This window comes from Neodiprion pinetum, chromosome 5 (genome assembly GCF_021155775.2).
Source record: "Neodiprion pinetum isolate iyNeoPine1 chromosome 5, iyNeoPine1.2, whole genome shotgun sequence".
In the NCBI taxonomy this organism is placed as follows: Eukaryota; Metazoa; Arthropoda; class Insecta; order Hymenoptera; family Diprionidae; genus Neodiprion; species Neodiprion pinetum.
This window is the reverse complement of record NC_060236.1, coordinates 28,563,995-28,587,450: the sequence shown is the minus strand read 5'-3', so window position 1 is coordinate 28,587,450 and position 23,456 is coordinate 28,563,995. Positions and strand designations below refer to the sequence as shown.

The window sequence follows — 23,456 nt, the reverse complement described above, 5'->3', positions numbered from 1 at the left end:
TCGAATGACTAATGTGTTAAGAAATTTTCGTCTCTCCAAGTACCAGTAAGTATATAACGTGCAGGTGAAATGTTTACACCTGAAATTCTTGCTTCTTGACGGAAAGCCTTAAATGATTAATCGTCATTATGCTGAATTTCTACGTATGATTCTTTCTTCTTCAAGCTTAAAATAACCTGCGTACGTACACTCAGGGACAACGAATCCGAGACGGCTCACTTTTTCCACTAAACAGTTATGTTGGCAACACTGAGAAACCTACAGCGCCACAGTCGGCCGAGGGCGAAACTAATTCAATCTCAATAAACGTAACGTAACACATGACCGTCGAATCTAACCTTAGAATACCGCGGGGATAATGACACATAATGACTTGTTGGATTGACACGTCAATTCTTAGGTTAGATTCGACGATCATGGGTTACGTTAAGTTTATTGAGATTGATTTAGTTTCGCACTCGGCCGACTGTGGCGCTGTAGGTTTCTCTGCGCAGCCAACGTAACTGTCTAGTGTGAGAAATCAGCCGTATCAGATTCGTTGTCCCCAAGTGTACGTATAAAAATTTTTTATTCATCGTTATTATAATTTATAATTTTGTTTACACATCGTACACGTTGTACAAATTGCCCACAAAATAATTTCCGGCGGTTCGTTTCCTTTCTTTTTTTTTTTTTTTTTTCTCTTGGTTTCTCTTATTCCTGAGGGGATGAAAATTCGTTGGCAATTAATAAGTGACTCGAGGGGTCAGGCTTAGGTACGAGGTACTAATTGCGAGTAATTTTAATCGTAATCGGGACGATCGCGTAGCGTTGAAAGGGTTTTTCCGAGGCCAAAAAGGATCCCGTCGGTGCGAGCGGAATGCGCAGGGCGAAAACTGCCCTGCTCACCGGGCATTAAATCCCTGCAGACATTGTCATCTTCCAGAGAGAATTCCACCCTCCTCCACTTCAAACTCCGACTCCGGTCGCCACAGGCGAGGCGGTGGAAAGACAGGAATCATAAAACGGGATGAAAGTAATTCCAAGGGGACCACCGGGAGTTGAACGCTTTTCCAACCCCCGGTCCTTCCAAACCCCTTCGTTACCCCAACTCTCTCTCTCTCTCTCTCGCCTCCTCCCCGTGTGATAATACACTCATTTCTCACCCCTCTTTTCTCCGTTTTTTTTTTTGCCCATTTTCCTTTGCTTTCGATTTCTTTTTCCTCTATTATCCTCCCCTCTTTCCCTCTACATACTGTCGAAAATCGTGTGGCCGAAAAGGTGACAATTTCACTCCGTTATTGATAACCGCTGGTTTTTTGGTTTTTTTTTTTTTGGTTTTTTTTTTGTGTCTCTTTTCCTTCTTTACTGCGAGGGGAAGAACAACAGCGAGACAAAAATTACACGGTCGAATAAAATACTGTCATAAATTATACTTGTAATTGGTTGTACATTCGAATGGAATGAGCTGTGATTCCTGTGAAATTTTAACACCCTGAAATATTTGTGTTCTTTTTTTTTTTTTTTCAACATCGTGAAATGCGTTACATTTTATTTTTTTCATCGTTGTCAATTCGTGCAAAGTATCGCGGATTGCGAAGCATAAATGAAATTCAATTTTTCGATCCAACTTGATAAATCGTAATCGTAACAAAGACGCAGTTGAAATAATTAGTCAAATTGATTTTCATATTGAATCGTAAATCTTTACATTATATTATATTGGATACAAATTTGGATTCGCAGTTTTAATTTCATTCTTTTGCATTATCGCAAAGAAAAATTGTTTGACTGGGTAATCGAGCTAAATCAACGATTTATTTTCAATTGTCGAATATTGATTTGAACATTCTTTCAACGTTTAATATATCACCTTCTTTCATTCGCAAACACCTTTGCAAATATCTGATTCATTTTATATCGAACAACAATGGATTCATACAAACGGTGTTGTGTAAAGAACGTTGATGTAAAATAATCCAGTTAATTGCTTCGTCAACAAACTTCTTCCGTCTATGTTTGACTTGTCTCGACATTACTTTACATCGCGTTTACGTCTCGTTTGTCCTTTTACACTGTTTATACGCCCGTACAACATTTTTGCTTTTTTTTTTTTTTTTTTGCAAACTCCCTTCCCCTGTCGTTTTTATCATTGTTATTGCCTTGGTACGATGCGCTTTTTATCCTCTCAAAGCGTATCCTAGACGAGGAGTTTCATCTCGTTGAAGAGGGGTTGGAAGGGGAAAGGGGATGGACAATGCGGAGAGGAGCTTTTGCAGCTTCGGAAAGAGCCTAGACTTTGATAAAGACTAATTCAAATGAAGTTTTGCGGCTTCCTATCCAACTCCCCGGCAAAACCTCTGGGGTTTACGGAATTATTTGATTGCCGCAATTTTGCTTTAATATCAAATTCCGCGGTCGCCTCGCCGCGGCGTCGATCGATTTTCTGACTTGTATACGCGTGTCGCGAATTATATTTGTGCTTCAGGGTGAAACTTGAATTCAGTCGAATTTCATATAATGTATGTATGTGCGTTAAATTGGTCCTTCAAAAAGTTATTTTTTAATTTCGACTGGCTCAACCTACGAATCGGTTCCGAATAATTAAAATATGTTTTCCTGATTTTTTTCAGAATTTTATCACAACTCTAACCCGTGCTTGCAAAAAGGTGGACTTTTCCATTTAACACTTTCAAGCTCACATTAAATCAGATCAAATTTGGTGTAGGAAGGTTTTTTGGGTCGCTGGTTTCGAATTTGAACTCAAAATCTTACAATTCAAAATCACGGATCCAATAGGGCGGACCAAAATCCAAAAAATCATTCGATTTTGGCGAAACTCGGTACCCGAGGGTTTTTGACGTCGCTGATTACGAATCTAAAGTTAAAATTATAAATTTCAAAATGGCGGATCCAATAAGGCAACATCAAGTGACTTGTGATTTCGGTCCGCTATATTGAATCCGCTATTTCAAATTTTGAGATCTCGAGTTCAGATTCGTAATTGGCGGTTTCAAAAACCTAACTGTATCAAATTTGATCGAAATCTGTTCGGTGGACTTATTGTGCCGCCTAAAGGGTCAAATAAGGAATTCCACCGTTTAGCGGGCACGGGTTAAAGCAGAGAAAAATATTTGAAAAAATTAGCGAATTATTTTTGAATTACTCGAAGCTAGATTTGAGAAGTAAGCTAGTCGAAATTCAAAAATGATCTGAGAAAGGAGCACCCTGATTTACGTAACGGGTAAAATAAATAGGATACAAAAATTATCGTAAACTTTCTGCAAGTAATATCAAAATATTTTTCAAATTCGTTTATAAATTGTAAAATATCGTCCACCGAATTTGCGACAGAACGCTTCTTCTCCCTCCCTTTTCTTTTTTCAAATTGCAAAACCGATCGCCATCACGATTGGTGAAATTAATTCCGAACCTTTTGACGAAGCGTTTTTGATCCGAATTTGCAAATGTGATGAAAAATAGAAAAAAAAAAAAAAATCGAGACGGGGCGAAAGTTATAATAACGTGAGGAGTTATTGGAAGTCGCACCTGATGCAGATCACTCTCCATCATTCGGTTTTATCACGGCGAATTGACAATTTGAAAAAGCTGTGCGTACATATACACTCGAGATTTTACCCGATTTTTCTTTCCTCGTACCTAACTTCACGATTTCTATTTTTCCCTACTTTTTATCATCTGTAGGCGAATAAAAATTGATGTAGAACTTTTGAAATGTCGCTGTAATTATATAACTTTTTTTAGTCGGGATTAGAAGATTGACTTTTTAACCTGACAGTTTCACGCCTCGGGTGAAAACGGGTGAAAAGCATTCCTCTCTCAAATTCCAGGTCAATTGCTTCGCTCGTTCTCAGACGCGCTTAGAAACTTGGTCTCTCTTTGGCGGAAAAGTTGAAACTAAGCGATTGGAAAAAGGAAAAACTCAAAAACGACGGTGGAAGAATCGATCTGTGAAAAAAATCAATATAATCGTTTCGCATTCGGTGCAATATATTAATCTGCTTCACCTCTTCGATCGTCAGTAATATAATATAACGATTACAGAACTTGATTTTTTACAGAACTTAAAAAAAATGGAGTTACGCAATAAACAAAGAAAAAAAAATTAATTCTATCCAATTACAAATATACTAAACAAAAAAGCGTTCACCAATTGATTCACCTAAACAGTTTTTAGTTAAATCCATGAACCTATTTTTCTAACACATTTTCGTATTTGTTTAACAATATTATTTTTGACTGGCTAAATTCGACTAATTTTTACGAACGCAAATGTATTTTTTAGTTCAAATCAATTATAAAGGATCAAATTTTCGATCCTCCATTCAGCAATGTCAAATTATTGGATGAACGGTCATTGGCATTTTGTTTCTTGTATTTCTAAAAGTAAAAAAAATCCCTAAACTACGATCAATAAAATTGCATCACAACCAACCAGACGAATATTCGTCGTTCGGTGAAACAACTCCATCAGATTCGATTGAACAGTTTATTTAAGGAGAAGAAAATCTTTGATACGATTAAACGAAATTAAGCCTATACAATTCACAGTTGGGTTAAAATCAGATAAATTTAATCGCGCAGTTTTGTGCACAGATTTACTTTTTGCCACGGTACATAGTCGTCCAATATCTAGACCTTACAGTCACCGGGGCGTGAGATAAGCGTCGGATTTAAAATTGCTCCCTGAGTTTAAAATGCGGTCCTCTTTCTTGTTATTATAACAAAGAAAGGCGGCGGGAGGGGGGATTAAAAAAAAAAAAAAAAAGACAAGGGAAAAGGGAAAAGGAAGAAAAGTATAAAAGAGCTTTTAATTTATTCTTCCAAATTATTCGACCCGAAAATGTGACCGTGCGGTGGTTGATGCTGAAAACGCGAAAAACGCGCGCATTGTTGTTCAAATACATAAACGAGTCGAGGTCCGGTTGCTCTTGAGGTTGGAGAAAAACATTAGTAAAGTGGGTAAAAAAAAAAAAATCGTGGCTTCGAGTCAGCTTTGTTTGAAATTTGTTCCGCACCCGCGGCACCGTACGCGGTCATAAAGATATCAAGTTTCCGGTCCGCCTCCTCGCCGCGGAATTTTTCGTAACGCGAAATCGCGCCGCTGTTATATATCGCGGCTCGAAGTGTTGCAGAAGCTACGTAAGAATCGGCGAAAAACGCGTTGCTGATATGCCTCCGCGGTGTCTTGTATTGGAGAAGAAGAAGCAGCTTTTTGTTATTCGCGATGTAAAAAGGGTGGGTAAAACCGTCACGGTTTACACGCCCGCCGATTTCAACGCGGGGCGGAGGGGGTGAAATTGTTCTTCGAATTTACCGCTGTCTTTTATCAGGAAAAAGCCCCCCCCGCGCACTTTTCACGACGACTGCTCACACCCACCGAGCTATTTCTCCATCTCTTAGCGGAGGTTTTATTTATTGTTATATTTTTTTTTTTCTTCTTTCGTTTTTTTTTTTTTGTTCTTTCACTCTCACCTTTCTACCGCTCTTCGCTTCTTCCGAAAATCGGGTAAAAACGCGTTTCCGGTACACGTTATAGAAACAAAATCGGAATATTGTATTTTGACAAAAGAATTCTCACCACCGATTTCATGGACTCTTACTGAACACCTCGTAATGGAAATTCGTATACACGTAAATTTCGTCCGTTTTAGACAGATTGTTTAAAAATAATGTCTATCGTGCAACCGTGCTTATTATTTGTTTTATTTTTTTCTTCGAGCGTTCTTTTTTTAATTTGGTATAGTTAGTTTTTAATCGTTTGTTCTTGGAATGAAATTATCATACCGTCAAGGAAGTTCGATCGATCTTCGCTTTTCTCTGCTACGTATAGTGAAAATTGATCAAACCTAATTACCAGCCAAGTTTAATTTCAATTCTAGTCGTCATTTTTATGTGTCACTGCTTAAACGGTATTCTTCTGAAGCTAGAAACGTGTCAGAAAAATTTCACCCCAGTCGTCCACGACACTCTCGGATTTTATTCTTTCCTCGAAAGAGAGAAAAAAAAAAAAAAAAAACGAAGAAAGTGAAACCCTGTAAAATTCAAGAAAACGATAAACATATAAAAATAAGTCAACGATTGTAAAAATGAGTAGTAAATAACATACTTTTGTGATATTTTTCGACAAAAAATTGCTTACTTTCAGTTAAATTACCATCATCAATCAAACTATTTTATTTTCACAATCTACGTAGAGCTTATCAATTTTTTAACCGGATTGAACTCGGCACGGTACTTCTGTGAACCTAATAACGGCTTATTATTAACCTAAGAACTCGGTGACAGAGTAAAAAGATTACTTCAAGGCGGTAGTTTTCCATAGAAAATTCACATGGAGTTGATTAAATCCGGTTCAGTGCCTTTAACTTTCGTCCTTAAACACACATTAACTCTGGTTGTGTATATACGTGTATATACATTATACACACACACACACACACATATATATATATATATATATATATATATGTATACGTTATATAAACCAACCCACCTCGTCGCAATTTTATCCACGGGGTAAAATCTCGGGTGGCGCCACGTGCGCGTTCACCAAGAGGGTTGAATATAAGAAACGCGTAGCTCGTTTCATTTTTCTCCCCCGCCTCAGTGCTGCCTCTTATTTGTTATTATTATTATTATTATTATTATTATTATTATTATTGTTTTTTTTTTTTACAACCCATTATTATCATTACACCGATTTCTCAAACTTTCGTTAACTTACAATTTCTAGTCGCTAATTCTTCGTTATCCTTAATTTTTTGTTTGATAAATAATTTTGAAGAACATACTTAATGACACCGAAAGAGAAGACAAACTGTACAAGATTGCTAATTAATCAGGAGTTTAACTGACGTTTCTATCAACAATTGTACTCCTGCTTTACATAGAACTCTACTAGTGGGCAAGTCGTTAATAGATTCCGGCGTTAACTCCATGCGTAAACTATGCGCAAAACATTAACTTTTCACGGAGAAAGTTTTGGCAAACGTAGACAAGGGAAATTATCGCAGTAGGACCGAAACGAATTATTCAACCTCTGACGGAACGGTTTTCTAACGTTGACCCCCATCTTCGTTATCCTATTTGTACGGAACTTTGAAAGTTCATTCAAGCTTCAACTTTTCCCCGTTATAATGTGTATATAGTAGAGGCAACTCGGTGATCCACGTTATGTCATAAACGTGTAGCGAGGTCTTGTTAAGTGCCTGGAATGTCGAATCATGTTTATTATTACCGTCGATTATTCAATATCAAGCGGATGTACGGGAAACTGGACGGTGTTGCATTTTCTTGATCGCTAATGCAACTGAAATTCCAGACTCGAACGGAGACGGTTTTAACCTTAATAAACGGAATGCGAGACGTTGAATCGAGTGATTCGTTATGCCTTTAAAACATGTCCGTTAATTTTTCAAAACACAATAACGACGACGGAATTCATGCCGTGACACTTAAAACTGGAATTGAAGAACAAGGAGGCATTGAAGTGAACTCAAATTATGAGGGAGAGCTTAATGGTGACGGTGAGAAATGACGCCAATAGCCAACTCTAATCGAGACCTGGAGAAGTTGTGTTTAAATACGTGAGAGGAAGAAGTCGAGGGAGGTGTTAAATTGAGCCTGAGCCAAGGCATAGGCGTGTCTTGGACAATTATATCAACCGTCCTCGTCTTCGGAGAACGACTTAAGTTGTACACTGTGCTGGATTGAGTGTTCCAGCGACATTGCGAGTATAACTCCATTAGAACCCGCTTTGTCTCCGCTTCGTTTATGGATGGTAGAGGTTAGGATGACTATCTTCGTGTATAGAAATTGTCCGTAAAGTAGAGGGAAATTGAGATCGCGTTGCCGCGGCAAAAATTCCGCAAAAGAACAATCGGATTTAACCCGATTGAACCCTGATTGCTACGCGCCAATTAATACCACAATCCTGAAATGTTTTTTCAACGCTTTTCGGTGGACATTTTGTGAGTTAAACAGCCATACGAGACGGTGTTCCTTACTACTCTACCCTCCGTATAACCTCGTTCTTGCATTCCTAGGCACAATCGCGCTTTGGGGTTATAACAAGACCGAAAACGTCAGGCTGAGCTTTTTCCAGTTATTGAAAGCGTCGACGCAGATTCTACACAGGCGTAAATAAGAATTGAGTCGAAGTTGTCTCCGAGTTTAACCTGAAAGTTTTTTTTACTTCTGTATGCGCAGAGTAAAGATGAAAAGCTTACGAAAGGCTTTGGGACAGTTGAACTTTCGACTTTTTAATCCCCTGACTTTATGGCGAAATTGACTGATTTCAGGTGGCGTGGATCCACATCGACCGTCAGATGATCGTTACGATTCATCGACACGTGATAACGAGGATTCCTAGATTCTCGGTTTCCTACGACAATCAAAAAACCTGGCTGCTTCATGTCAATGGCGTTCAGCAGCAGGACAGGGGCTACTACATGTGCCAGGTCAACACCAATCCGATGATCAGCCAAGTCGGCTATCTTCAGGTCGTCGGTGAGTCGCTAGTCACAGTATTATTCTTTGTTTCTTCCCGGAATAACATGGTTCAGGTTTTTTTGAAACGATAGTGTTTGACGTCCTGCTTGTGTTTTGTTTCGTGGAACTTCGGAAGATTGATGTAAAAACACGGATAACTTCGGATTCAGATATCGGGATATGGTACCATAACCTCAAATTTAGGGACAATCTTTTGCAGGTATTATACATTAATAACATTCGCGAGTTTCTCCAACTTCGTTTAATTATATCACACAGTTGCGAAACGAATGTATAAAGCGAACAGGTATTTCATTCTCTTCTCAATTATTCGACTATTTCCTCGCAGTTCCTCCCAACATCTTGGACTCCATGTCCACCCAGAGCACGGTTGCCGTTCGGGAGAATCAGAACATAACCTTAACGTGCAAGGCGGACGGATTTCCGACACCGAAGCTCAGGTGGAAGCGAGAAGATGGGCAGGGGATATCCGTAGACCGGCGCAAAAAAGGTGAGCAATCCGGAAACCGAAGGAGGAAAATTATAAGCATATCGTTTGTAATACTGACATCCAAGATACGGTCATGACTTAGGCAACATGGCGGCAAAACCGTGATCAGCTGATCGTTTTTAGTAAATTTCACGCGCGTCTAGTCCTTGCAATCTTCGTGCAAGCATTGAGGCTATTATTTAGCTACCCTGAGTTGATGCTGGGTAAAATATGCGATAACAAACAAGTTTTATAATTAAACACGACCTGGTTGGATGCGGCGTATAATTTTTTGCAAGGAAACGGCGTATCGCGATGCTTTGAATCTTGATTACCTAAACAGAATTTATTATGATTAAAAAGGTGCTGTACGATCAGGATCATCACGTTTTATTTAATCGCCTTGGTAATTCAGTTGTCATGACATTGTAAGGGGGTTGGAGGGGGGTTGGGGGTCTGACTTTCACGAGTCGAAAGTAACGAATCGATTTCGGGTGTGAGAGAGGAGCAGAAAATTTCGACAATCTCACGAGGAGAGTCGATGCGTTAAAGTAATCGTAAGGCGGAAGCATTTCCTTAGTTTTTCATCCTCCTTAAATATTTGAGAGGGGTTAATCAAGCCGGGTTTGACGAGTGCCTGTACCCGCGCAACTCACCCTACAAAGGAGAATATTATGGGTACCTGCAACACGCGGAAGGGTCTCCTCGAAATTATGCGCACACACGATAACGCGATAAAATATTCAAAGGGGTTGAGAAAATTATGCAAGGATTTATTTAACGAGACGGATCGTTTGTGCCGCGACTCGAGGCGTCGAATCATCATTTCTTCACGGTAGGCAATGAAAGACTGCCGAACTGATCAACGCGCGTTTTAACCATTTCAATCACACTGGGATGCTCAGCGTCGCACCTCAAAAATTTCCACGTCCTAGCCTTGTCACAGTTTATTTACAATTTCAAATGATCTTTGTTACTTCGTATAACCCCAAAATTCATCTGGTAAGAAATATCGGTCAGAATCATCGAATTTTGATAGGTTTTTCGATTTTAAATCCGCCATATTGGATCCGCCATCTTGGATTCAGAAATTGTCAAAATCTGACTTCAGGTTCGTGATCAGCGAACCGAAAAACACCGACCAGCAGGCTTCGGTCAGAATCATCGAATTTTGTGATAGTTTTTTCGATTTTACATCCGCCATATTGTATCCGCCATCTTGGATTTGAAAATGATCAAATTTCTACTTCAGATTCGTGATTAGCGTCCCAAGAAGAGCCCCGAGTAACAAAATTCAGGCCAAAATATCGATTTGAAAAATGCGTGATTAAAAGGATTAACCAGACTAATAAACACAAAATCAAGCTCTGCTTCTTTTTTGCAGAAACACGATTACAGGGCGTCGAAATTTATCGATATTTTGAACATTCCCTCGACGTTTACGAGAAAGTCGCGCCAATTTCTCGAAAGCTTGTCCAAACTTATACACTTTACATTTTCGGAAGTACCAAATTTTTGCCTTTTCATTTCTCTTATAACCGCGGAGAAAGATTTTGGGGACTTTTTTTTCCCCCGCAGCCGCTTCAAGTCTGATTCCGAATTCGCCGATATTTTATTTCCCTTGTAGCCGTAAAAGTCAACCTGTATACAGATATATCTCGGGGCGTTTCTGGAACGGCGAAGCAGCAAGTGCTGCAAAAGCCCGGAAAAGATACCTCGAGCTGATACCACGTTGCTCTTGTCGCACCGGTGAACCTTAACTTCGATTTTTACGAGCCATCGCGTTAATATTTTATTATGTACTCTCAACACTCTGTAGCTGCTATCTAGGGTTTCTTTTTTCACCCCATTCGATTCCCAAGCCTACAGCATTATTCGTCGATACAAGGTGTTTCGGATCGTTCTTTTTTTTTTTTTTTTTTTGTTTCTTTTTTTTATCACAATTTCGGCAACTCGATTGAGACTCTGCAGAAGCAATTTTTTGTTAGGAAAAAAAATAAACAAAAATAAAAATACATCGGAAAGCCTTGGAGTCAGGATTTACTTGGATGTCGTTTCATCTCCAGCCTGACTACGCAGGGTTGATCAAATCAGGTGAATTTTTGTGTAAAATAACGAGTATAATCAAATTTTCGCAATGATACAAGTCTAACGTAGCTATAAGGAATAATTTAACGCGATTTCAGTGATCGTTGAAAAGATTGTAATAAATTTTGAAAGATTTCAAATTTCCTCGTAAACAGGTACGAAGATTCAAATTTTCTTCGAAGAATTCTCAGAATTTTACTTGACTCGAAGCGTTTCTCCCGTTTGATATATTGCTCCGGAAAATGGAACGGGGGGGGGGGGGGGGGGTTGGGGGGGGGGGGGGGTGGCCGGGTTTATTATAGAAGTATAGCCGGGAAACGGGAGGGAAAAGAGCGACCGAAAATTGAGAGGCAAGGCAGCAACAGCAACAGCAACAGCAACAGCAGACGCTTCCTCCGGTGTCCAAAAACCTAATTTTCCGCGAGCTCTAAATATATAATTAGTACTTGGCTACGGAGCCGTGCGAAGTAGATGCGGTGAAGCATTTCCTGAGGGAGGTTCATGGCTGCGTGAAAACGCGCATACATGTACGTACGTATATCGGGTATTCCCTGCCAAATCGACCTGGGACTGACCTTTGACCTCTCCGATTGGCTCCTGATTTTGGTATGTTATTATATTATTTCCAGTGTCGAATGCACTAATTTTTTTTGATCTATTCAAATTATCTACAACTTCTTAATACCACCATATTGATAGACACAATTTTAATGGCTGAAAGGCCATGTGTCAGATGTAAAAATTTTTGAGCTCTTCTTTCTGATTACAAAAAACTGTAGAAAAAATTGAAGAAAGGTCGAAAAAACAATAAAGAAACGCCGGTTCAAAACTTGAAAAATGTTATGTACGGCACGGGATTTTTCAGATGTATTTCAGATTTTTAAATCGAATCGATCGATATATTCGTTGTAAAAAATTGTTGATAATTTGAATCGATACGAAAAAAAATCAGGGCATTCGACACTAAAAATAAACGTATAGGAAAGTCGCGAGTCAAACGGGAAAGGTCAAAGGTCAGATTCAGATCGATTTTTCACGGAATGCCCTATACAAGCCGGTTACGTAGGCGTTCACAGCATGAACGTGCGCGCGTATTTATGTATGTGGTTTTTCGCGTGAGAGAGGAAAATGCCTGAAATAGCAGCAATAAAACTCAAGTCGTAATGGAGAAAAAACGAAGACGGAAAGAAATTCTGAAAAAGTTCGTTATCCGTGAAATTATAAACGCCTTAAGAATCGACGGTGGTCAGTAGTTGTTATTTATACGGGAAATAGCCAACGATTATACGGCTTATCGTTAATGATACCTTCTGCGAGTCTTGGACTTTATCTCAAGCATTGAAATCTGAAAAATAGTCCATAATTTTCAAACCACGGTACGAAACCGTTCGTACAATTTTTATAAAATTTTATTAAATTCTCTCATGAATTAGAATAATTCGAGGCCGAACCAGAATCTGTGAGTTGACTTCAAATTAAATGCGTGCTGAAATTCGATAAATTTCATCAAGTTTTTCGCAATTTGGTCAAATTCTAGCGCGTCTTTTATTTCTAACTCACCCGTTTTTTGTTTTTTTTTTTTTTATATATATATATTTCAGCTCATTTTCGCAGAACATCAACTAATCGTGTTTGCAAATTTTCCGTACTGTTTTTCTTTTTCTTGTTTAACGACGAGAATAAAGAGGAAAAAATCTTTTTAAACGCAATTACGTAAAAAGGAATAGAATTTTTCCATCAATTTTTACAGAGAATTATTTCTACGTGAAATATCTTTCGCGGAGATTGAAATTTGGAAAAAATATCAGACCCAATCGATCGCAATTACTCTTCATTTTCCATATCGGTAAAATTTGTTCCGCGAGTTGTTCCATTCCAGTGAGAATACGTTTAAAAAATTCATAGCAAAAGTTTGACTCGCCGGATTTTTTTTTTTAAGGAATTAGTTTGGTCAACAATTCCAATACCAATCTGAAAAAAAATATATCAAAGTCTGTCCTTTCGTTCAAGTATGCTTCTTAAATGAAAGAATGCGTGTAATTTATAATTTTATAGGCTACATAAATTAATTTTTTTACCTATAAAAAAAACATTTATGCTTCTAAATGGACATACGTACAACTTTTGATATGAGTGTAATAAAATTTGGGAAAAATGAGATATCTCGAAAGATGCAGAAACGAATTCCGTTGAAAATGAATTTTTTCCATCGCCAGATTTAATTCAGTTCTGAAAGGTTTAAAGTTGGCCCGTGGCGCCTTTCAGTCAGTTGTACTCGTAGTTGAATTCTGTTGATACAGACACGCGAAGGACAAGACAATCAGACTAGAATTGCAGACTGAAGGTACATCCCTTACATCTAACGTTTCATTAGATTAATTGGTTTTAGCGTCTTGCGCCAAATAGCTTTGCTAAACCGCCCGTCGCGTCGTAGAATATATTCGACTTTGAATTCCGGATGCTGTGAATAACGGATCACAAAATTCTAGAAAGGCGCTGCTTCGCCGAAAGAAGAGGAGAAAGGAACGTCGCCGAGAGAAAAAAAACACTCCGGATATCTGCGTTTGATTAAAATTATACGAAAATCATATTCGAGTGTTTTCTTTTTTTTTTTTTTTGTCTCGAGTATTATCGATTTCCTTCAATTTTCTCCCAAACTCCGGATTGCTGATTTATATACTCGAGCTTGAATGTTTTTGATCGGGTGTCGATAGCAGATGAATTTCTTGGTAAAAGTTTGCTAAACTTGGGAAATTGCAACGTTGCATAGTGGAGTTTTATTTTCAATTTTGTATTGAACGAAGTATTGCAAATAATGAGTTCGAAAGTCACTAGCGCAAATTTTTCTCAACAAATATATAACGTGTTTACATAATACGTATATAACGATGGTTCGCTAACTTTTTCCGAGCAAAGAAAATTCCATATGTGCAATCCTAAAAGGAAATTCCATATGGAAAAAATCATATCCAACTCTTCACAGGTATTTTTTTAATTTCCGATACTTGGTATTGACGGAATTTTTTTCGATTTCCTGCAAAAAATCCGGATAAAAATCTTCCCCAAAAATTATACGTACGAATATCACACAAATAGGAGGAACGCTTAGGGTACGAGAATAGAGTCCTAGATTTTTCGACTACTTTCACGAAAGACCAATTTTCGTCAAGGGGAATATTTTTCACGATAAAATTACGAGTGAAAAATTATTCATACTTCGATTATGAATTATGGAAATATGCACCACCAGACGAAAAAGAAACTTTATTATTACATCGACGATTTTTTTCAACATCCCCGCGGCTTTGTACTCGAAAAAATTGATTGGAAAAAACTTCTTTCGTCACCCAAGTACAAATCGATTGGTTAACTTTTGCTGATTAACAAATAAACTTGCTACAGAATAAAATATTATTCACCCGATGGAAGAAATACTCACCTGACTTTATGCTACGCGTATTTTTACCGGTGAAAATTTATTTCATTCACTCGAAAAAAGCAAAATTGCTGCGATATCGAACAAAGTTTTTTCTTTATAGAATTTAAAAATGCAGAAAAGTCAAAGCATGGAGAGGAGAGAAAAAATTAAACGGTCAGAAGATAGGACAATGCCAAAATGTAGAATCGGTAGATTTTCGCGTCTTTCAAAATTCGATATTTTGGTTCTTGTCTTTTTTGACATTTCTATACTTTCCATTTTTCGTACTCAAACTGTCTACATTTCAATAATTCTACGAATTAGACTTTCGCGTCTTTGAAAATTCGATAATTTTTTTAATCCTTTAACCCTTCTCTGTTTTCACATTTCTACATTTTCCGCTTTCCGTACTTGGACTTTCTACATTTCGATAATTCTACCAATTAGATTTTCAAGCCTTCGAAACTTCGATATTTTGCTCCTTCTGTGTTTCGATATTTCTACAAATTAGATTCTCGCGTCTATGAAAATTCGATACATTGATCCTTCTGTGTTTTCACATTTCCACATTTTCAATTTTGCACACTTGGACTTTCTAAATTTCGATAATTCTACCAATTAGATTTCCACGCCTTTGAAAATTCGATATTTTGATCCTTCCGTGTCTTGACATTTCCAAATTTACCGTACTCGAACTTTCCACATTTCAATAACTCTACGAATCAGATTATCGCGTTTTTGAAAGTTCGCAATTACGTTTCACTCTTTCCATCATTCAGCCCTACTAGTTTTTAACCCCCGCCCCTGCACTTCGTTATGTACAATATACATACAATACCTGCCACCATGTACATAAATATCCATCGAAAATCGATAGGCCGAGTGTATAGTAGATGCGCGATCAAAAGCTCGTTACACCATTGTTGCAAGGCGATAGCTGCGGGGCTTTCCTCGTGGGTGACATTAGCGGCGCAACGGCTATTTATACCTATCTAATATCTCCTGCGGTGTAAATACGCGTTATGATCCACGCGAGTGTGCGTAAAAGTGTGCAATTTCTACGTACACGCGTATATCCAGGTGAGCGGCGAAAAAAATCGATTTCCTTCAATATTTCACCCCCCACCCCCCATTTCAACTCCCCCGTATATTTATTCGCGACAAATAATCATTTACACAATCGCACGATGCAATCTGTCGCAGTTTGTTTTTTATTTATTTTTTTTTCCAACGATTTGTATCCCTGACGACGTACGTCGATCATCCTCGTCAATCAAGATTTCCGTTTTTCTCATCCTCTAATTTGTTCGTCAATTATAAACGAAGGTTTGAAAATTACCTATAACTCTACGATTGCTCGTTTTAATCACAAAACTGTTTTCCGCCAAGCCTTTTTCTTCACTCTCGAGCAATGTCTGCGAGTATCGGGAAATAATTCAATGACTCGTGTGTTACACGGAGTCTTTGAATGAACTTCGTACAATTAGATAAAAAAAAAAAAAAAATAGTTAAATAATAATCTAACTAGAGCGATTTGTGATAAATTTAATCTAACAGCTTGTACACTTTCCTCCGGGCGATAATATTACAGCCAACTGTAACATTTAACGCGTCGCTTGTGCCGGTTTATTTATTTGTTAATTAACGTTTGAGTGTCGTTTTATTGGTCAAACAGTGTTGGCGTACGAAGGCGAGCAGCTGAATCTGACGAGGATTTCGCGGACCGAGATGGGTGCTTATCTCTGCATCGCTACAAATGGCGTGCCTCCATCTGTCAGTAAAAGGATAACAGTCGACGTCGAATGTAAGTGCTTTTAATTAATATCTGTAACTCCTTGTCGGTTAACCGACGCAACAGTTTCATTATCTTTTTTTTTTATTGTCGATTCATTTATTTTCATCCTTTCTTAGACGTACGATATTTTTCTTTCTCCGATCGCTCATGTTTCGCGGATCAATGTTACGAGTTCATAAATTGAGCTTGAAACACGCGTCACTGTATCGAAAGTCGTAGAAATTTCTTCATTTTTTAGTTGAATTAATACTCCGTCGTTCGTATTTACGAATTTTATCGAAGATTTTTATTGGAAATTTTAGACGCGTTGATTGAATGTTTTCGAATTTTCAGGGGCTGGAACAAAATCGTTGATATAAAAAATTTCTAAAAATTAGACGGTATATTAGATATGTATCTGATGGTTTGAAGAATTTTTGAAAACTTGACAAATTCTTGAGCGTTTCAAAAGTGATTAATCTATTAAAACACAATGATGTTGGAGAAATATATATCCATAAACGTTAACGTAGTCGTTTCAAGTATTCTGAAAGATCTGAAAAATGATTCAGAGTCCGAATAATTAGACGTAAATGTGTCGTATAAACATTATGCAATTGTATGAAAAAATTGAAAGGTCTTAAAAATAAGGGTTAGCTGAAGAAAAAATAATTAAATTCTATATGTCCTTAAAAGTAATTTGAACGTCGAAAATGATGGACTTGTCGAAAATAAAATGTCATCCATTGGATATAAAAATTAAAATAACCTCAAAATGCAGTATTGACGACTATAATCACATTAACAATGAATATAGTAACTAGCATCACCTTTTCTTATAATTCGAATAATATTTGAACCGCGTTTTTTACACGATGCTCGTTTCAGTATAAAATTTTCTTGCATACCTATGAAAAAATGTTATTTTTTCTCAGCATGTTTTCATCGCTTTCGCCTTTTTTCTCGCAAATGCAAATCTCAAAAAAAAAAACTCTAACAATATTTGAACCACATTGTTGTAACGACATCCATTTCACTATAAAATTTTTCTCGCTATGTTTTCATTACTTTTGTCTTTTCCTCGTATAGACAAATTTCAAAAAAAAAAACGATCGGACAATATTTCGATCGCATTATTATGACGATTCCCACTTTGTTGTAAAATTTTCTTGCGCACGTATGAAAGAAATTAAATTTTTCTCAGTATGTTTTCATCGCTTTCGCCCTTTTTCTCGTACAGACAAATTTTCAAAAAAAAACATTCGGACAACATTCGAACCACATCGCGACGATCCCCATTTCTGCACAAAATTATCTTTCAAACCTGTGAAAAAATGATTTTTTTTCTCAGCATATTTTCATCGCTTTCGCCTTTTTTCTCGCAAATGCAAATCTCAAAAAAAAAACCTCTAACAATATTTGAACCACATTGTTGTAACGACATCCATTTCACTATAAAATTTTTCTCGCTATGTTTTCATTACTTTTGTCTTTTCCTCGTATAGACAAATTTCAAAAAAAAAGAAAAAAAAAAAAAAAACGATCGGACAATATTTCGATCGCGTTATTATAACGATCCCCATTTTGTTGTAAAATTTTCTTGCGCACGTATGAAGGAAATTAAATTTTTCTGCGCATGTTTTCATCGCTTTCGCCCTTTTTTTCCTACAAACAAATTTTCAAAAAAAACATTCGGACAATATTCGAACCACATCGCGACGACCCCCATTTCTGCACAAAATTATCTTTCAAACCTGTGAAAAAATGATACTTTTCCCCCGGTACGCTTTCATCGTTTCCGCCTCTTTCCTCTTAAAAAAAAAAATAAACAAAAATAAAAAAAATTCCAAAAAATTTCGCATCCCCGCCGAGGCCGTTCCTCGGATGTATCCACTTTCCAGCAATACGGAAGGCAGGCAGGCGTGCGTAGTTCCTGCGGCACGGATCACTCGCCTGATACTCAAGGGAAATACAGAACGACCCGCAGGCAAGAGCCCAGGCTCTGGTCCCGAGGCTCTTGGTCATTTTTCCCTCTTATGCCCTCCATTTGTTCGCGTCACTTCCTTCGCTTACACGTATCGCGTACACCCCTCACCGACAGTGGTAACTGCGGCACACACAATGCGTGAAAGGCGGTGTAGGATCTCTTATACGGGGCGTCACGAGCTGCCCCCTCGTTCCCTGATGGCCGTAGCTTCGGCTTCGGCTTCGCCTTCAGCTTCAGCTTCAACTTCGGCTCCAGGTTCTACTTTTGCTTCTCGTTCACCGGCACCGAGACTGCGCGGCGTCGCCCTTTGAATATTTAGGAGGGCCGAGGCATATTTTATTTACCCTATACATATATATATATACATATATATGTGTGTGTGTGTATGTATATACCTACTAGTGCGCCGGAATAGAAGCGGTTAGAGCCTCGTTTATTCTCCGCAACGTTCATCCCCCCAGCGCTATTCTCAGACGCCGTTATACCCGCGTTATACGCACTCTCGCCCACGCTTTTCTCCCTTTTCTCCCTATCGCTCTCTCTCTCTCTCTCTCTCGCTCTCCCGCTCTCTCGTTCGCTTCATCCTTCGGGCTAATCAACAGGGCGAAGAAAGCATATTCCCGGAGAAAGATATATTGCCGAGCTTCCAGAAGGATGAACAAAGAATTAAGAGAACCGGAATATGGCCAACCTTGTAGCAGAGGGGTTAATGAAATAGCCAAACTCTCCTAGTTTTTTTTTTTTTTTTAAATTTTTTTTTTTTTGCACCCTACGAAGAACGAATATTACGTTGAATTTTTCCTCGAAATATAATATGTAACGCGTAATATTTTGCATAAAACTATTCACGTTCTTGTATAATCGACAACAAAATGAAAAACTTTATTGCACTAAACTATATATTTCCCGATCCTTCTTGTGGAAAAACTGTTAGACACAAGCCGTATACTTTCGCAAAACTTTTTTCGCGAAGCTTGTCGAGACCTTGAAAACTCTTCAACATAACTTTTCTCTATACGTAAGAGTTCAGTCAGCGTTCGCAATAGGGTTTGTGATCGCGTTACGACTTGGCTTGCAAATATCGTTATATCTCTAAAAGTATTGATCTAGTTGTAACGAAATATAACCTAACCTAAAATCTGGCCAGACTTTTGCAGTTATCCATGGAAAAAACAAAAATCAAAATTGGTTCGGTAGTTTTGGACTTATAAATGAATATTTTTATTTCTTGTTTCATTATTGTTCCAAGTTTTATTATACAGAGTGAATTCTTAACGACCTCACGATTCGTCGTTTGCTAAGATTCAATGCGCGCACGCTAGAATTCGAAAGCGGCTGCTTTCCAGGCTGGCCAACCGTCGTAAATTTAGATGACAGTACGCCGCGATGTATCTAACCTAAGAATTTTTGACAACCGTCCGTGTTGAGCACAACTGCCACCGACAACTGTCAAAATTTTTGAGGTTATAGTCGTAATATACATACATGCATGTATACACGAAAGTTAGTTTGTTATTCGTTACTATTCTTTCTCATTACGATCACTGTTGCTATATTTTCTTGCAACTGTTGCGAGAATTTGACGCTTGTCCAAGAATAAATTGACCTTAAAGCTTTGTTTAGCTAAAAAAGTAGAGTAAACCTCACAAACTGATTTTGCGTTGCAATTTTTGTTTTACTGAATTTTTTTTAGTTAGGTACTACAACAAATTAAATTTTTCTCAGTATAGTAAAATTATACAGTCTGCGGTGTTAATTTCTTTACACAGGGAGTTCCAACTCCCTTCCGAATTTTACACCCTTGATGGCTGCTACAGTTTGCTCAACGAGAACATACGTATCACTTTGTGTAATATTGCGAAGAATGAGAGATCCGAAGCGAGATGGAGAGGAAAAATCGTGTTGCACAGTCCAGGTGATTCTGTGAAAGATATTCCTCCATCCTGCAGGTACCATTTACGCCGATGATTGATTTATAACAACGCTCGACAGACGCGTGATAAATCTATATTTGAAAACACTTTTTACACGCTTTTATGCACACTCAGTTGTACGTGAAAATCTACGCCTCGCAAATAACGAAGAATTAAGCGTACAGTCGTCGGGGTGAAAAATATTCTCACATGCATTACGCTCGGTTCTTTTCTTTTTTCAACATTTTACTCTGATTATATCTACCCTATATCTCGTACCGCGGTTGCATCGAACGTCACTTTATTTGCATATGTAATCAGTCTGCGGCGATGGAAAAAAAATAAATAAATGAAAAAAAAAATGTGATCGAAAAACGAGACACGCTCGGCACCGTCCGATTTGCGAAGCGATTGCACGTGATTAAATAAACTCGCCACGCTGCTTAAGCTTTGGCAAAAAAATTTGTCCGAAATTTATTTACAGACCTCGCAGGTAGAATCGAATAGTTTGTTCGACGGGTAAGAGAATTTTCTCTGTTTCTTATGAAAAAAAAAATTTTTTTTTTATCCATTTCTCGCATCATACGTCAATAAGGAACTTGCATGTTTTTTAATTTTAATATTATTCGAAAGTAGAATGAAAAATAATGAATTCCCCAAGACAGTTTTTTTTTACGAGCCATATTAACGCCAGAAAATAATTTTTTGTCCTCTAAATTTTCTCGGCAAATTTGAACCGGCAGCCATTTTGCTGGACCCCTCTATCAGCGCCCCCAGATGTCACGTTCGGGAACTATGCTCGGCTGTAAACACTATCTGCTTCGAGCAAGCCGGAATCCTAACTTTATTATACACCATGTAAATGTAGTTTGAATCGCATCAAGCCTTCCGTTTTAATACATTATTTGGCACTCGGATAAATATCTTTTCTGGAGTTGAACTTGTTGTATTTTTACAAGATGGTACAAAACAATACAGGTACCAATCTAAATTTGGTTGCGGAGCTGATGGATCCATAGTTGTCTTTTTATTTTAACCAAACCAATAGTTATTTACAGAGATAAATACAATTTCGACAACGCCAACTATGCTTCACAGCTTCAAATATTAATATTGCAGGTTAGGATTCCGGCTTGCTCGGAGCAGACGGTGCTTACAGCCGAGCATAGTGCCCGAACGTGTCACCTGGTGGCGCTGACAGAGGGGTCCAGAAAAATGGTTGCCGGTTCAAATTTACCGAGAAAAATTAGTGTAAGAGAAAAAATTATTGCAGCGTTAATGTTGCTCGAAAAAAGAAACTGTATTGGAAAATTCATCATTTTTCATCCTACTTTCGAGTCCAATAGAGGAATACAGAGATTTCAGATGCATGCAGGTTCCCTATTATGAATTTCGAGATAAATCTTGTTGTATGAATATTTGTAAACGGATAAACGATCCGTTATCATCGAATAAATTCATTGCTTGATTGCACCGATTCATTGATATTAATGCGAAACGATGCTTTTGTTTAAACTGAACATCAGCGGGTGATTAAATGCAAATTTTCATTACACGTGTTCTTGATCGTCGGGAATTGTGGAAGTGCAGAAAGTCCCTGGGGAAGACGGTGCGCTGTGTAAGGATCTCTCTCGCTAAATAAGCTGCCTAACTGACTACCGTCACTCCGAGGAGGAGGTGCCTGCATCCTCGAAATGCGACGTGCATCGGATTACCTCCAAGATATCCGGTGCAGACTCTCTCTCACTTAGCCCAGTTTTCCAGGCGTTAAACCCCGTCTCTCTCTCTCTCTCTCTCAATCTCTCACCCCCGCAACGCTACGTGATTATTATCGTATTATGCAAATACGCTTGCAGTAGATAATCGCGCTGTATCACCGTGTGTACTGTATTCGCCTCCGTGTATTTCTGCATCTAGACGTTCCTCCGGCAGCCATAGCTATTGCCTAGGATAGGTATATATATATAAATAAATACACCAATTTCAACGGCAGTAGCAGGAAAAACAGGACGGGAACCGTGTCGGTACGAGTTCGAAAAAACATATCACAGGAATACTGGAATTGGAATGAAATCTGATCAAACTCGGCGACGAAACTAATTTTACTGACCTGGTGGATTTTTTGTTTTTTTTTATTTTTTTTTCTTCTTCTCTTTGTCTTTTTTTATTCGCATTTTTCTTACGATTCGTCATAAATTTTTCATCCCAGCCTCGTTTCATACGCTTATAATTATCGGTATTTTATCGTGGGTTGTAACGAAACTTGACGTAAAGATGATATCGTCGTCTATATATGTATAATAGATTTATAATGGGAACAATGTGTGCAATGAACGGGTGAATTCAAAGTTTCGCGAGTAATTGATAAAAGACTTTTCAATGAGAAAATCCATGTGAGAAGATTTTCTTTCATTGTCAGCCTGCCGAGTATCATGTAAAAAGTTGCAGTATTCGTTGAACTTCGCCAAGGCGCAATAACTTATTGATTCAGTTCCATTTCGATTAAATCAGTCATGTTATTTTGGCATTTGAATACCTTTTTTCGTAACCATATGGTACTCTACATAATTTATTGTTTTCTACCATTTGCGAGTCTGTTGTTTAATCGGACTTTGTGGAAAAAGCTTTGGAGACAAAATTCATTGATTACTATGAGTCAATTTATATCCGCACCCAAAAAAAGCCTCGTACAATTTCTTGAACGTAGTTTGAGTCCAGAAAAATCTCTACCGAAGTCGCGTTTGCAGAATTTTTAGAGAGGTATGAAGAAGGGTGGTATTTGGGATAAGAGAAACTGATTTTCTTATATCCCTGAAATGACCTCTGGGAAATTATATTCCGGATACCCAGAGGCGAAGTTGAATTGATACACGGGGTCAGACGGTGTTAAGGACTCGTGAAAAATTAAACGGCAAAAATCGGCCTTCTGGGTTGTGAAAACAATAATCTTCCCACCGGGGGTTAATCGCTTGGTCTCGATGGAAGGATATTGACGACGATGAAACATCGACGTGTACAATTCTACGTATGATCCGTAATCGAATCCACGCTCCAGTACAAAAAAAAAAAAAAAATAAACAACAAAATCAATACTAGAAACTAAACTCACGATGAAATTGAAATTCGAAAATTGGGACTCTTCTTGATCTTTCGTTCCTTTGTTTAATCAATCTTTGACATAGTCAAGACGAGAAATGTAGCGATAGAGACAAAAGACGTCGAGAGACCATGGTTGAGAGCTAGAGAGAGAGAGAGAGAGAGAGAGAGAGAGAGAGAGAGAGAGAGAGAGATAC

The 23,456-nt window shown here is 38.1% G+C and overlaps 1 protein-coding gene across 3 annotated transcripts in view; it reads left to right on the top strand.

Annotated features, from left to right (window-relative positions):
* Positions 1–23,456, top strand: part of LOC124219235 (lachesin) — a 193,553-nt gene that overhangs the window by 144,702 nt on the left and 25,395 nt on the right. For all 3 annotated transcript variants that reach the window (XM_046626537.2, XM_046626538.2, XM_046626536.2), the window contains exons 4-6: positions 8,304–8,511; positions 8,843–9,004; positions 16,165–16,293. In XM_046626537.2, coding sequence (XP_046482493.1) covers positions 8,304–8,511; positions 8,843–9,004; positions 16,165–16,293 — 499 coding nt within the window. The remainder of the gene's footprint in view (positions 1–8,303; positions 8,512–8,842; positions 9,005–16,164; positions 16,294–23,456) is intronic.